Here is a 17,302-nt window from a genome sequence, read left to right as displayed (position 1 = left end):
CAGATAGTATAAGTTTAAACATCTACACCCTCAGTTGCTATATGCATTACCGATTCGCACACCAATAGGGAAAACACTAAGTCCAATCGACTAACCAACCAAAACCGGACTCACGGTCCATCCCCGTCCAAATTCCATGAACCACATCCAGACCAGTGTTTTACTACATACTGAACCGTAAGTTTAGGGTCCATCAACATAAATTCTCAATCCACAAATAGCAATCACAGTATATTTTCATCAGACAAAATATAGTATCAGTACTTAACAGTCAAAACGCATACAGATATTCAGTACAGTCACAAACGTGTAATCTCCTGTGGATTACTACGGTTTCAGCCTGGACTCGGGGTCCAGTAGTAGGAAAACCCTTACCTGAAACTCGGTTATGCCCCTCGATCGAAATCCACGCTCGACAGATCTACCTAACGAAACACGAAAGTTTTAGTTGATGACTTTAGTAGCAGTTGTTTTAAAAAGGTTATCCGTTGACTTACCCAAGGAAAGGAAGCTATCTCCAACCAGGTCTGCCGCGGAACCCGAGAACTTAAGCGTCAACTCTGTACTACCTTCAAGGGAGAAAAGTAGGGCCATATCTTAATCCAACATTCAAACTCGAATCGGACGAGGTAACATTAGGGAATTCATCAGAACAATCCTTACCGAAGACTCACCGTGACCCGGAGCGGAGGAAGGAAGGCTTAGGTGGCTTGGTGAAACAAGGAGCTCGGCTCGGCTTGAAGGCGCTCGGCTCGGCTCGGCTCGGCTCCACCTCGGCTCGGCTCGGCTTGGTCTCGGCTCGGCTCGGCTTGTGGCTCGGCTCGGCTCGGCCTCGGCTCGGCTCAACTCGGCTCGCGGCTCAGCTCACTCGGCTCGCGGCTCGGCTCGCGGCTTGGCTTACTCGGCTCGCGGCTCGGCTCGCGGCTCGGCTCGCGGCTCGCTCGGCTTAGGGCTCGGCTCGGACAAGAATGGCGGCTCGGGTACGGCTCGCTCTGCTCGGCTTACTTAACTCGGCTCACCTGGATTTGTGTGGCTCGAACTGGAAACGGGTTCGGGTCGGGTCAGCTTGGAACCGGGTCGGGTTGGATGAAAACGGCAGCCACGGTGATCGATTTTCCCCCGGCGAGCGATGGCGGCGGCGATTCGCGGACGATGCACGAGGAACGCAGCTGGCTGTTTCGTGGAGCGGCGACGAGCGGCGGCAGATCTGCTGTTGTGTGAGGCCGAGAAGGAATCAGAAATGGATGGCTACGGCGGACGGCTCCGACGACGTGGACAGAGACGGAAACGTGCTCGACGGAAGGAAAAGAAGAGAAACCGGGCGGCGCAAGACGGAAAGGAGAGAGAGAGAGGGAGATGACGGCGGCGGCTTTGTGAACGCTGAAGACGAAGAAGAGAACGAAGGAGAAGCCGAGGGGGAGAAGAAGAAGCGGCGCGCGTCTCCTTTAGGGTTTTTTTTTAAAAAAAAATTTATTATATATATATATATTCTTTTAATAATTATATTATAAAATAATAATAATAATAATATAAAGTAATAATAATAAATATATATAAAAATATTAATATTAAATAATAAAATAAATTAACATTAGCTAATGATAATGTTATTGTTTTAAATATAATATTAATATTAATATTATAATAAATATAATATTAATATTATAATAAATAAGATAAATAATAATAATAATAATAATATAATTAATATTATATTATTATTATATCAATTTACACCAACATTTTAGATTTCCGAAAAAAAATTTACATAAAACGAGAAAATTTTACCTCGAATTTTCGGGGCGTTACAATTTTTCTTGCTACGAGAGCAGTGAAGAAGTCGTGGGTGACATTAAGAATGCGAAAACAAATTAATTTGGCGGTTAATGATTTCAATTGTGTCAACATGGAAACTTATGGCATCATGACAGCGATCGACGACTGTTAAGATAGCTTCAAACAGCCATCGAAAGATTTGTCATTGCTTCCAAAGAATGGAAGGACTTTAAATGATGTATGTTGCATTATTTTAGTTATATCTAATTTTCTCCCGTAGTCCCCATTTAATGAGAAGTATTATGGTATGAAACCCTAGGCATTGGATCTAAGAATCATGTTAATAACAACAAGACTCAAAAAGCACAACACCAACAGCTCCAAAACCAATTTGATTTGAACCCCTAAGATATAGGTTTGATTCAGATTACTTAGATGATCTAAAACTAAGGATTGGACAAAGCTAGAAACTTCCATAAACCCTCAAGCAGTCCATAAGCAAGGACATATCAATTCTCACTTGATTGCTGCAAATATTTATGCACTCTATCGCAAGAACAGACAAGAACAAAATTTTACATTTTAGTATTTTCAAATTTCATTCATCCAAACTCTTATTTTAATTGTGGAAATTACAACCATAATTTTATACTAATTAAAATATTAAATCAAAACTCTCAACATTTAATTTGATGACTTTTGGGTTGTCCAAATAAATTTTCAACTTCTTCATTTGATTCAGTTCTGATTTCTAATTGGTTCGTATAATATTACGTACTTTGCTGTATATGTATATTGTCAACCATCGACAAAAATTACATTTTTTTAAGATTGCAATACTTCTTCATTTGATTTTGTATTTCTATTGGCCATGTAAATTTTGAACCGAGAAATAGAAATTTAAAAATTTTCACTTAGAAATTATCTTTGAAAACTTATTTTTTGGATTCGGTGATTGGACAATAATTTTTTTTTCTTATGTTTCGTTATTTTTATAAACACGTCATCTACATTTCAATTCCTTAAATAAAGTATTAAAAACTTCTTGAATAGTTAAACTCAATTTGAACATTTTATATCTAGAGAAGACGATACTTAGTTGCTTCTTAACCTTTCTACCGCTTTATAGTTAATTTGAAGGGTATACTTACACTTCATACCAAGTTTTTGGCATCATACATTGTCAGAAAATTCAATTTTTAACATCTTAGTTGTATCTTTCCAAATAAATAAATAAAGCATATCTTAGTTGTAATTATGTCAAAAAAAAATTGACAATTATGATTATTCAAGAATTGATTTTGGTTATTTTTTGAAGATAAAAATAACAAATAATAATAATACAAAAACCAACAAAAGACTAAAATAGGCTTTAACTATGTAATTACAACTTCCCTTTCTACTCCCTAAGAAAAAAACCATTTCTCTAAATTTCATCTATATAAGTGTGTATATCGATCAAAATGACCCATAGGACACTAATATTGAGAAAGAACAAAGAAATTAAAATGACCAATAACTCTTGTATCATCATTGTCTCTCTCATTGGAGTTCTTTTGTTCACTATCATTTCAAATGTGGCATCATTTAACGACGTCGTTTCCACCATCTGTCCAAAAACTTCAAACCCGCCATTTTGTTCAAGTGTGTTGAAATCTGCAGGCACTGCAGATCTAAAAGGCTTGGCTGTATACACCTTAAACCTTGCCCATACAAATGCTCGCAAATCTTTGACCTTAGCCAAGTCACTTGCAACAACCACCACCAATCCTCAACTTAAGCAACGATATTCGTCTTGTGCTGAGAGCTATGATGAAGCTGTTGGTGACATTGAAAATGCCCAAAAGGACTTGGCACTTGGTGACTTTAATGCTGTCAATATTGTAACTTCTGGTGCCATGACAGAGATTGACGACTGTCAGGATAAGTTCGCGCAGCCGCCGAAGGATACGTCGTTGCTTTTGAAGAATGGCAAGACTCTAAACGATATATGCAGCATTATTTTGGTTATATCCAATCTTCTTTGAGGGCTATATGTACTTTTGAGATTTAATGAAGTTTGTTTTTTAAAATAATAACATTTACAATGTAATGGTATTTAAATTGACTAGTTTAGTTAATTTTTAGGTGATAAAAAAATCAATTAATAGATAAATTTAACTGATCAAAATAACTAAATAAAAAATCTTACTTAAAAGACAATGTCCCTAATAAACACAGATAGACTTATATCACTAGATAATTCTAACAAATGAAAAATTACTGAAATTTTCATTCAGATAATTCACATAATATAACATCTTAAATTTACGTGATGTTTCCAGAATACCTTAAGCCATTTAGTTCACTAATTCAAACTTTTATAGTATATAGTTGCTTTAATTCAAGTGTTATGTTTGAAAATAAATTTAGTTTTAAAAAATAACTAAAAACTATCATTTGAATATTTGACAAGAGGAAAAATGCGTATAATAAAATGGAAGGAATGAAGCATTTTAAATATGTTTAATGTATATATTATCGTTTGACTATGATCGTTGAATGTATATATAATTAAAGTAATAACTAAATTAAAAAAAATAAAAATAACCAAATAGAAAACATCAAATCAAACTTAAATAATTTATTTAATTCGTTTGATATGATATAGTCAATTAGAATTCAAAGAACAAATTAGAAAGGAAAATCATTAATTATACATTAACTTATTGTTCTATTAAAATGACCAATTCCAATTTCAATCTTAGACTCTTTGGCTAGTTTTAGAGTTTTTATTTTCTTTTCTACAAAGTTATTCCTGACATATGGTGTTGACACGACGACACAACATCAAACGTTGTAGCATCAAGCATATGCCCGAAAACTAGAAATCGATCATTTTGCACTAATGTATTGATATCTCAAGGCAACGCAGACCCAAAAGTGTTAGCCACTTTCATCCTCAAACTTACATGTACAAATGCAAAAAAATCTCTAAATTTGGCCAAATCTCTTGTAGCAACGATGACCAATTCTCAACTTGAAAACTAATATTTGTCTTGCTACGAGAGCAAGGAGAAGGCCGTGGGCGATATTGAGAATGCTAAAAGTAATTTGGCCATTAGAGATTCCAATGGTGTCGATTTGACAACTTATGGCATCATGACAGTGGTCGACGACGGTTAAGATAGCTTTAAATAGCCATCAAAAGATTCATCATTATTGCTTCCAAAAGAATGGGAGGACATTAAATGTTGTATGTAGTATTATTTTAGTTATATCTAATCTTCTCCCGTAGTCCCCATTTAATGAGAGGTATTATGATATGAAACCCTGGACATTGGATCTAAGAATCATGTTAAAGAACAAGACTCAAAGAAAACAACTCCAACAGCACCAAAACCAATTTGATTTCAACCCCTAAGATATAGGTTAGATTCAAATTACTTAGATGATCTAACAAACCAAAGGATTGGACAAAGTTAGAAATTTCCATCAACCTTTAATCTTCAAAGCACTCCACAAGCAAGCCAGATCAATTCTCACTTGGATGCTCCAAATATTCATGCATTCTATCACAAGAACACACACGAATTGATTATGTCAAAAACAAATTGACAGTTGTGATTATTCATGAATTGATTTTGGTTATTCTTTTCTAAGATAAAAACAACAAATAAAATAAAAAACAAACAAACCAAAACAAAAGACTAAAATAGGCTTTAATTATGTAATTGCAACTACCTTTTCTCCTCCGTAAGAAAAAAACCATTTCTCTAAACTTCATCTATATATATGTATTGATCAAATGACCCATAGGACACAGTATTGGGTAAGAACAAAAAAATTAAAATGGCCAATAACTCTTGTCTCGTTATTGTCTCTCTCATTGGAGTTCTTTTGTTCACTAACAACGTGGCATCATCTACTGATGTCGTTTCCACCATCTGTCCAAAAACCTCAAATCCACCATTTTGTTCAAGTGTGTTGAAATCTGCAGGCACTACAGATTTAAAAGGCTTGGCTGTATACACCTTAAACTTCGCCCATACAAATGCTCGCAAATCTTTGACCCTAGCCAGCTCACTAGAAAAAACCACCCTCAATCCTCAACTTAAACAAAGATATTCGTTATGTGCTGAGAGCTATGATGAAGCTATTGGTGATATTGAAAATGCCCAAAAAGACTTGGTACTTGGTGACTTTAACGGTGTCAATATTGTAACTTCTAGTGCTATGACTGAGATTGACGACTGTCAAGATAAGTTGGCGCAGCCACCAAAGGATACGTCGTTGCTTTTGAAGAATGGAAAGACTCTAAATGATATATGCAGCATTATTTTGGTCATATCCAATCTTCTTTGAGGGCTATGTACTTTTGAGATTTATCTACTCCCTACATTTAATTCTTTTAAAATTTAATCTATAATTTCATAAGATTTTCCTCATCAATCTTTTCTAATAACTTATACCATTTTCCTTAAATAACATCCTACGACGGAATCTAGGAAATTTGGGAGTCCAAGATTTGATCCCAATAAAAAAATAATTTTAATCAACGTTTAAAAAAAAACACATCTCTTTATTAGAAGGCTATTCCGATGACGGATTTTGAGAAATTAGTACAATTTCTCACTTTCTTGAGATGTGAAGAAAAGGAAATGTTTTCTCAATATAGTCTAATATAATTGATGAATTTTCTTCCACCTATTTTAGGGGATCGTTGCTTCAAATATGGGACTAATGAGAATAAAATAAGACATCATTTTAAAAAAGGATGTAAAAATTTTTCAAACAACATTTTCAATTTAGGTTTTGAAGGAAAAAGAAAAAATATTAGCCACCGTTTTTGCGGGTGTTAAGGGGTGCTAACACCTTTCCCTTACACATTTAACTCCCAAACTCAACTCTAGTTTTCACAGATAATTCTTTTAATGATTTTATTTAAAAAGTGTTTACTATATTTCGGTGCCCAATCACATCGACATAAAATCCCAATCTACAACGTAGCCCATTAACATAACCACCCTATATCGAACATCCAGCATCGGGGTCTATCCGCAAGCAACTCCTTACACCCGATAGCACACAAGCTACAACTAGCGGTCGCGTTACCTTTACATCAGACAAGAGTATAGCAACAATACGTAAAAGTCAATCACACATACATTGATTCGGTACAGTTACTAACGTCTAATCCCCTGTGGATTATTACGTTTCCAGCCTCGATTCGAGGTCCAGTAGTAGGAAAACCCTTACCTGATACTCGGTTATGCCCCTCGATCGAATCCACGCTCAACGAATCCACCTAAACGAAAACACGAAGGTTTTAATCGATGATACTAGTAGAAGTCATTTTACTTGGCCCTAAGCAACAACTGTTGACTTACCCAAGGAAAAGAAAGCTATCTCCAAACAAGCCTGCCGCGGAAATCCGAGAACTTAAACGTGAACTCCTTAATACCTTCAAGAGATGGAAGATAGGACCAAAGCTTATTCCAATATCCAACTCGAATCGGATATAGCAACATTATGGAAAATCATCAAAACAATCCTTACCGAAAACTCACCGTGACCCGGAGTGGAGGAAGGAAGGCTTAGGTGGCTCGGTGAACAGGGAGCTCGGCTTGGCTTGGAGGCGTTCGGGTCGGCTCGGCTCGGCTCACCCTCGGCTCGGCTCGGCTTGGCCTCGGCTCGGCTCGGCTTGGACTCGGCTCGGCCCAACTCGTCTCGCGGCTCGGCCCAACTCGGCTCGGCTCGGCTTGGCCTCGGCTCGGCTCAACTCGGCTCGCGGCTCGGCTCAACTCGGCTCGGGGCTCAGCTCAACTCGGCTTGTGGCTCGGCTCAACTCGGCTCGCGGCTCGGCTCAACTTGGCTCGCGGCTCGGCTCAACTCGGCTCGCGGCTCGGCTTGCGGCTCGGCTTGCGGCTCGGCTCAACTCGGCTCGCGGCTCGGCTCAACTCGGCTCGCGGCTCGGCTCGTGGCTCAGCTTGCGGCTCGCAGCTTGAAACACGGGTCGAACTGGAAACGGGTTCTCGGGTCGGCTTCACTTCACGGCTCGGTGTATTCCTTCCTCCTTCCGGCAACGATGGCGCTCCCCTCGGTGTTCTGTCTGCATCGGGAACACGAGATGAGGACGGAGAGGCTGCCGGCGGTGGCAGAAACGAAGAGAGAGAGAGACGTCGGCTGTAGATGGACGGCAGACGGTGCAACGCGCGGATGGTGGCTGCGGCAAACGACCGGTGAAGCTAAGAACGCCGACGGAGATGGAGACGAGGACAGAGGACGGAGACGGAGAGGATGGGGACGCGCGAACGGAAAAGAAAAAGAAAAGAAAACAGCGGCGGCGTGAAGCCTGGGAACGGAGAAGAAGAAGAAGAAGAAAAAGAAGAAGAAGAAGTCGAGGGGGGGGGGCCTTCGCGCCTTAGGGTTTCCCTTTTAAAAAAAAATTATTATTTTATTATATATATATATATATATTAAAACAAAATAAATATAATTAATATTAAAATATTAATATTAAATAATTATAAAATAAATAATAATATAAATTAAATAAAAAAATAATAATTTATAATAAAAGATTAATACTAATTAATATTAAATAATAATATTAATATTTATATTAAGTAAATAGTAAAAGGAAAAATATTAACATTAAAATTGAAATGACAATAATACCCAATACTAATAATATAATTAATATTATATTATTAAAATTCACTTAAAATGCTAAAATTTTTACCTCGAGCTTCGGGGCGTTACATTCTTCCCTCCTTAGGGAAGTTTCGTCCTCGAAAGTTTTACCCCTCGAACAGCTCGGGATAACGAGACCTCATGTCATCTTCTCGCTCCCATGTAGCCTCTTCCACCCGGTGATTCCGCCATAAGACTTTAACCAAAGGAATTTCTTTATTCCTCAACGTTTTCACCTCTCTAGCCAGCACCTCAACGGGTTGTTCAGTATAGCTCAAGTTTTCATCAATCTCTAGTGGCTCGTAATCCACTACATGGGATGGATCTGGCACGTACTTCCTCAACATAGAGACATGAAACACATCGTGAACATTCGAGAGTGATGGTGGCAACGCCAAGCGATAAGCCACAGGGCCAATCCGCTCCAGAATCTCGAACGGCCCAACAAAACGGGGACTCAACTTTCCCCTCCTTTCAAATCGTAAGACACCTCTCATAGGTGCTACCTTTAAGAACACCTTGTCCCTTACCTCAAATTCGAGATCCTTCCGCCTCACATCTGCATTACTCTTCTGCCTACTATGAGCAGTATGCATACGTGATCTAATCTTCTGTATCGCTTCGTTAGTAGACTGCACTAACTCAGGACCCATCAATCTCTGCTCACCCACCTCACCCCAGCAAACCGGGGATCTACAACATTTGCCGTACAAGGCCTCAAATGGTGCCATACCAATAGTAGCCTGATAACTGTTATTATAAGCAAATTCCATCAAATGGAAGTGGGAGTCCCAGCTACCTGGAAATTCCAATGCACACGCCCGCAACATATCCTCTAGAACTTGGTTCAGACGCTCAGTCTGACCGTCAGTCTGTGGATGGAAAGCTGTACTAAAGTCTAACCTCGTGCCCATAGCAGTCTGCAAACCCTTCCAGAATTTGGAAGTGAAACGGGCATCTCTATCAGAAACAATCGACACTGGCACTCCATGTAATCTCACTATCTCCGACATGTACAGCTGTGCCCACTTACTAGCAGTATAGGTGGATTTACCCGGAACGAAGTGCGCTGATTTGGTAAGCCTGTCCACCACAACCCAAATCACTGTAAAACCCCTCAGAGTTCTCGGCAGTCCTGTAATGAAATCCATGGATACGTTTTCCCACTTCCATTCCGGTATGCTCAAGGGTTGTAATAAACCCGCTGGTTTCTGCCTTGGTGCCTTAACTTGCTGAAACACCAAGCATCTACTAACAAATTCTGCTGCCTCCCTCTTCATGTTACGCCACCAATAAACCCGCTTCAGGTCCTGATACATCTTCGTACTACCAGGGTGCATGGAGAATGGGGAACTGTTGGCCTCAGATAATAATTCTGTCTTAACCGCACTATCTGACGGCACACAGAGGCGTTTCTCAAACAAAAGTCCACCATCAGAGGATATGGAGAACTCAACCGCTTGCCCTACCTCTGCTAGGCCACGTTTCTCGACCAAATAAGGATCGTTACTCTGAGCATCAATGATCCTTTGCCTCAAAGTCGGCTGTACCGTCAACTGGGCTAACTGCATAGTAACTGCCCCCACCGACACTGCAATCTCAGCCCGCTCGAGATCCCGATGCAATGGGGCCTGTCGGGTAATAAGTGCTGCTGAATGTGATACCTTTCTACTAAGAGCATCAGCTACCACATTTTCCTTGCCTGGATGATACAGTATCTCACAATCGTAATCCTTCACTAACTCAAGCCACCTTCGCTGTCTCATATTCAATTCTTTCTGAGTAAAGAAGTATTTCAAGCTCTTATGATCCGTGAATATCTGTATCTTTTCACCATAAAAGTAATGCCTCCATATTTTCAAAGCAAAAACCACCGCTGTCAACTCTAAATCATGTGTAGGGTAGTTCTGCTCATGACTCTTCAACTGACGAGACGCATAAGCGACCACCTTACCCTGTTGCATCAAAACACAACCCAAACCCTTCTTGGAAGCATCACTATAAATCACGAAACTGCCCGAACCATCAGGTACAGTAAGAACCGGTGCGGTAACTAGCTTCTGTTTAAGGTTCTGGAAACTGTCCTCACATGCCTTGCTCCAAACAAAAGGAGCTCCCTTCCTGGTCAACTGAGTAAGAGGAGTAGCTATACGAGAAAAGTTCTCCACAAACCGTCGATAATAATCTGCTAAACCCAGAAAGCTACGAACCTCACTGACTGTGGAAGGTCGGGTCCAACCGGTGACTGCCTCTATCTTAGCTGGATCCACAGAGACTCCAGCCTTAGAAACCACGTGGCCCAGAAAGGACAACTGCTTCAGCCAAAACTCGCATTTCGAGAACTTTGCATACAACTTATTATCCCGAAGTGTTTGCAAAACTATACGTAAATGCTCCTCATGTTCGGCCTCCGTCTTGGACTATATCAAGATATCGTCGATAAACATGATCACGAAAGTATCTAAGAACTCCCTAAACACTCTGTTCATCAAGTCCATAAACACTGCCGGAGCATTCGTCAAACCAAAAGACATCACAATAAACTCGTAGTGTCCATACCTGGAACGAAATGCTGTCTTTGGTACATCACCATCCTTAATCCTCAGCTGATGGTATCCCGACCGAAGATCAATCTTAGAGAACACTGTGGCTCCCTGCAACTGGTCAAATAGATCGTCGATCTTGGGCAAGGGATATCTGTTCTTAACGGTTACCTTATTCAACTCCCTATAGTCAATGCATAGACGCATCGATCCATCCTTCTTCTTAACAAATAAAACTGGCACACCCCAAGGGGACACGCTCGGTCGAATGAATCCCTTATCAAGCAATTCTTGTAACTGCACCTTTAATTCTTTCAGCTCTGCGGGGGCCATCCTGTAAGGGGCTCTAGATATAGGAACCGTGCCCGGCTCTAACTCTATGGCAAACTCAACCTCTCTGTGCGGAGGTAACCCCGGAAGTTCTTCAGGAAAGACATCCGGATAGTCTCTCACCACTGGTTCTGATGACAGGGATACATCGACCTCTCTAGTATCCACCATGCTCGCTAAGATACCCCAAGTACCCTGACTGAGCAGTTTACTGGCCCTGATGGCTGAGATTACCTGAGGCAACGACCTTGAACCTCCTCCCTTAAATTTAAAACTGGCCATCGAGGGAGGGTTAAACGTTACCTCCTTACGGGAACAATCTATGCTGGCGTCGTTAGCGGCCAACCAATCCATACCCAGGATTACATCAAAGTCGAGCATATCCAAAACTAACAGCGTTACTTCAATCACATGGCCTGCTATCTCAATCTGGCATGCTTTCACCTTTTCCTTCGACAACATACACTCCCCGGAAGGAGTAGATACTGATAGAACCTGGTGTAAGGGCTCTACCTCTAAGCGGGCATGCAACACAAATGCGGAAGAGATAAAAGAATGTGACGATCCCGAATCAAGCAAAACTAAGGCGTAATGCCCCAATACTGGAAGCGTACCTGTCACCACCATGCCTGCCCTCTCAGCCTCAGTCTTGTTGGTAGCAAAGACCCTACCCTGATGTGGAGCACCTGCTCCCTGATTCTGCGCGTTCCCCGTAAGTCTCAACGGGCATCTATCCGCTATATGACCCTCTTGCCTACACTTAAAGCAAGTCCTGGTCCCGAATAAGCAACGGCCCAGATGGTGCTTTCCACAAGTGGTACACAACGGCTTCCCTCTGGCAGCTTCCCCTACCTCAAAAGGTTTCTGCTGGAAGCGGCGAAACTCGCCACCTGATCTGAAGTTCCACTGTGGCACTGGAACAGGCTGCTGCTCAGCCTTCCTCTTCTGTCCCGATGTTGAACCTCTACCAGCAGTCTTAGACGAGTTAGCCCTCTCCTGTAAACTGAGATCCACTGCCAGGCGCAGTGCATCGGCATGAGTAGCGGGTCGGAAAGCTCGGACCAAACCCTGAATGTCCAGTCGGAGGCCTCTAACAAACTTATCAGCTCTGGCCGCCTCGGTCGCTATCATCTCGGGAGCGAAGCGGGATAACATGTCAAACTCCGCATCATACTGCTCCACTGTCATGTCACCCTGCTCTAAGTTCAGGAACTCCTGCCGCTTGGCATCTCTCAAACTAGCAGAGAAGAATTTCGCATAGAAACTCTCCTTAAACTGTTGCCACGTGATCTGACTCACATCACCACCTAGCATTCTCTCTGTAGTCTCCCACCATGCAGTACCTCTGTCAGTCAACATAAAAACAGCACACTGAACTTTCTGATCCTCAGGGCATTTCATGTATCGGAATATGGTCTCCAAAGACGATAACCACAGTTGAGCCCTGGTGGGGTCCTCCAAAGACCCATCGAATGTCGTGGGATTATACTTCCTGAAATCCCTCAGGTGCTTAGCCTCTGCTGACAACTGATCCGGCACAACCTGGGGCACAACTGGTACTGGAGCCGGAGCTGGAGCAGGGGCTGGTGCTGGAGCTGGCGCTGGAGCTGGCGGGACAGGCTGCTGCTGCTCCCGTATCTGCATAATCAAATCTCTAAACCTCTGCTCCATTGCAGCTAGATCCGCATGAGTAACTAGTGCAGCCAGGTCAGTGGCTTTGGCTACAGGCTGCACCTCAGGCTGAACGCGTCCTGCTCCTCTTCCTCGGCCTCCTCGGCCACCCCTACGTGCACCTCTCCTTGGCGGCATTTCCCTAACAACCACCAATGATCCCTTTTGTCATAAATGGTAATTAACTTTGCAGTTTAACTTAGGTAAGGTAATGCATATAGAGTTATACATATACTTTCATGAGAGCGTACCTGACGAGTGGCAAGGATCGTTTTAGCCATAAGGACACAAAACACAAACTCACATTATAAGTCAGTCTACAGAACCTAAAACTTAGGCTCTGATACCAACTGTAGCGACCCAACTTTTCGGACTAAGCTGAGGTCACTACTCAATACCAAAACTCGACCACACAACATAAAATTCATAACGGACCGGTTAAGATTTCTTAAAACGTTAGAAATATTACAAAAAAAACAGTATCGGGCCCTATTTTAAATCACAGTCACAAAAGTTTCAAATAAAAACTCAGGTCATCAACTCAAAATCACAAAACCACATATTCTAACAAAAAAACATCAGCGGAAGCAATAAGAAAACTAGACGCGTCCATATGGCCTTCACGCATCCTTCCTGCCTCTCGTCGGTCTGCCCCTCGCTGTGCCCTTACCTGAAAAGTTAAAGAAGAGAAAAGGGTGAGTATAAACATACCCAGTAAGGGACCCACTACTGGGCTCGTTAGGGGACAACAGTTAACTTCCTATTCGGGGGTACCCTACATAACAGTCTAGTGGTTCCGTAGAACGCACATATCAGTCTAGTGCTCCCGAAGGATGCACATATCAGTCTAGTGCTCCCGAAGGATGCACACATAAGTCTAGTGCTCTCGAAGGATGCACCTATCAGTCTAGTGCTCCCGAAGGATGCACATATCAGTCTAGTGCTAACGAAGGATGCACACATCAGTCTAGTGCTCCCAAAGGATGCACATATCAGTCTAGTGCTCCCGAAGGATGCACATATCAGTCTAGTGCTCCCGAAGGATGCACATATCCGTAAGGCACACTACCTCATAGATGACGCTAACCGTTACCCCTCAGTCCATACTAAACCGCCTACAACAGTCATACCCAACGACAATCATATTACAGTTCCGCCATAGGCTTTGTCAGTCAGATAGTATAGGTTTAAACAACTACACCCTCAGTTGCTATACACGTTTCCAATTCGCACACCATTATGGTAACCCCTAGACCCAATCAACTAATCAATCAAAATCGGACTCACCGTCCTTCCCCGACCAACTCCATGATCAATGCCCAGACCAGTGACTACCACGTACCTAACCGTAAACTTCAGGGTCCATCGACATAAAATCCCAATCTACAACGTAGCCCATTAACATAACCACCCTATACCGAACATCCAGCATCGGGGTCTATCCGCAAGCAACTCCTTACACCCGATAGCACACAAGCTACAACTAGCGGTCGCGTTACCTTTACATCAGACAAGAGTATAGCAACAATACGTAAAAGTCAATCACACATACATTGATTCGGTACAGTTACTAACGTCTAATCCCCTGTGGATTATTACGTTTCCAGCCTCGATTCGAGGTCCAGTAGTAGGAAAACCCTTACCTGATACTCGGTTATGCCCCTCGATCGAATCCACGCTCAACGAATCCACCTAAACGAAAACACGAAGGTTTTAATCGATGATACTAGTAGAAGTCATTTTACTTGGCCCTAAGCAACAACTGTTGACTTACCCAAGGAAAAGAAAGCTATCTCCAAACAAGCCTGCCGCGGAAATCCGAGAACTTAAACGTGAACTCCTTAATACCTTCAAGAGATGGAAGATAGGACCAAAGCTTATTCCAATATCCAACTCGAATCGGATATAGCAACATTATGGAAAATCATCAAAACAATCCTTACCGAAAACTCACCGTGACCCGGAGTGGAGGAAGGAAGGCTTAGGTGGCTCGGTGAACAGGGAGCTCGGCTTGGCTTGGAGGCGTTCGGCTCGGCTCACCCTCGGCTCGGCTCGGCTTGGCCTCGGCTCGGCCCAACTCGGCTCAACTCGGCTCGCGGCTCGGCTCAACTCGGCTCGCGGCTCGGCTCAACTCGGCTCGCGGCTCGGCTCGCGGCTCGGCTCAACTCGGCTCGCGGCTCGGCTCAACTCGGCTCGCGGCTTGGCTCGCGGCTCGGCTTGCGGCTTGCAGCTTGAAACACGGGTCGAACTGGAAACGGGTTCTCGGGTCGGCTTCACTTCACGACTCGGTGTATTCCTTCCTCCTTCCGGCAACGACGGCGCTCCCCTCGGTGTTCTGTCTGCGTCAAGAACACGAGATGAGGACGGAGAGGTTGCCGGCGGTGGCAGAAACGAAGAGAGAGAGAGACGTCGGCTGCAGATGGACGGCAGACGGCGCAACGCACGGATGGTGGCTGCGGCGAACGACCGGTGAAGCTAAGAACGCCGACGGAGATGGAGACGAGGACAGAGGACGGAGACGGAGAGGATGAGGACGCGCGAACGGAAAGGAAAAAGAAAAGAAAACAGTGGCGGCGTGAAGGCTGGGAACGGAGAAGAAGAAGAAGAAGAAGAAGAAGAAGAAGAAGAAGTCGAGGGGGGGCCTTCGCGCCTTTGGGTTTCCCTTTTAAAAAAAAATTATTATTTTATTATATATATATATATATATATATTAAAACAAAATAAATATAATTAATATTAAAATATTAATATTAAATAATTATAAAATAAATAATATTATATATTAAATAAAAAAATAATAATAATTTATAATAAAACATTAATGCTAATTAGTTATAATAATATTAAATAATAATATTAATATTTATATTAAGTAAATAGTAAAAGGAAAAATATTAACATTAAAATTGAAATGACAATAATACCCAATACTAATAATATAATTAATATTATATTATTAAAATTCACTTAAAATGCTAAAATTTTTACCTCGAGCTTCGGGGCGTTACAACAACAGTCATATCCCAACAACATTCATATTACAATTTCGCCATAGGCTTCGCCAGTCAGATAGTATAGGTTTAAACAACTACATCCTCAGTTGCTATATGCGTTTCCAATTCACACACCATTGTGAAAATTCCTAGATCCAGTCAACTAGTCAATCAAAATCGGACTCGCCGTCCTTCCACGACCAAACTCCATGATCAATGTCCAGACAAAAGACTACCACGTACCTAACCGTAAAACTTTAAGGTCCATCGACATACAATTCCAATCCACAACGTAGCCCATTAACATAACTATACTATATCGAACATCCGACATCAGGGTCTATCCGTAAACAACTCCTTACACCCGATGGCACACAAGCTAAAACTAGCGGTCGCGTTACCTTTACATCAGACAAGAGCATAGCAACGATACTTAAAAGTCAAACACACATACATTTATTCAGTACGGTTACTAACGTGTAATCCCCTGTGGATTACTACGTTTCCAGCCTCGATCCGAGGTCCAGTAGTAGGAAAACCCTTACCTGATACTTGGTTATGCCCCTCGATCGAGTCCACGCTCAACAGATCCACCTAAATGAAAACACTAGGGTTTAAACGATGACACCAGTAAAAGTCACCTTTTTAATTCATTCGAAACAACAACGTCGGCTTACCCGAGTAAAGGGAGCTATTCCCCAAATGAACTTGCCGTGGGATCGTGAACTTGAACGTCAAACCCCTATTACCTTCAAGGAACGAAAGATAGGACCCAGTCTTACTCCAATATTCAAACTCGAAACAGTTATAGCAACATTGGGTAAATTACCAAAATGATCCTTACCGAAGACTCACCGTGACCCGAAGTGGAGGGAGAAAAATATAGCTTAGGTGGCTCGGCTCGGCTTGGCTTAACCTCGGCTCGGCTTGGCTCACCCTCGACTCGGTGCGGCTCACCCTCGGCTTGGCTCGGCTCACAACCCGGCTCGCGGCTCAACTCGGCTTGGCTCGGCTCACGTCTCGGTTCGCAGCTCGACTCAAGGCTCGGTTCGCGGCTCGGGTCGAGGCTCGGCTCGCGGCTCGGCTCGATCTTCGGCTTGCGGCTCGGCTCGGTCTTCGTCTTGCGGTTCGCGGCTCAGCTCAGATTCACGAATCGGGTCGGTTTGGATGAGGGTTCTCGGATCGGCTTGCAAGAAGGGAAATTCGCGACTGATGGAGGTTTGCCGTCGGCTGCCCGGTGAACGACGCGACGGATGGCGGCTGGACGCGGTCGGACGAAGGATGCACGGCGGCGTCCGGTTACGTGAGACCGAG

General features: G+C 42.6%; 1 protein-coding gene across 1 annotated transcript; it reads left to right on the top strand.

Annotated features, from left to right (window-relative positions):
* Positions 1–5,607: 5,607 nt before the first annotated feature.
* LOC127143964 (pectinesterase inhibitor-like) lies at positions 5,608–6,120 on the top strand. The gene has a single exon (XM_051079274.1). It carries the CDS (start codon positions 5,608–5,610, stop codon positions 6,118–6,120), a length of 513 nt encoding a protein of 170 aa, XP_050935231.1.
* Positions 6,121–17,302: the final 11,182 nt, after the last annotated feature.

The sequence above is a fragment of the Cucumis melo genome, chromosome 11 (assembly GCF_025177605.1).
Source record: "Cucumis melo cultivar AY chromosome 11, USDA_Cmelo_AY_1.0, whole genome shotgun sequence".
NCBI classification, from domain to species: Eukaryota; Viridiplantae; Streptophyta; class Magnoliopsida; order Cucurbitales; family Cucurbitaceae; genus Cucumis; species Cucumis melo.
Note: the sequence above shows the minus strand (reverse complement) of the source record. Positions and strands in the feature narration are given on the sequence as shown.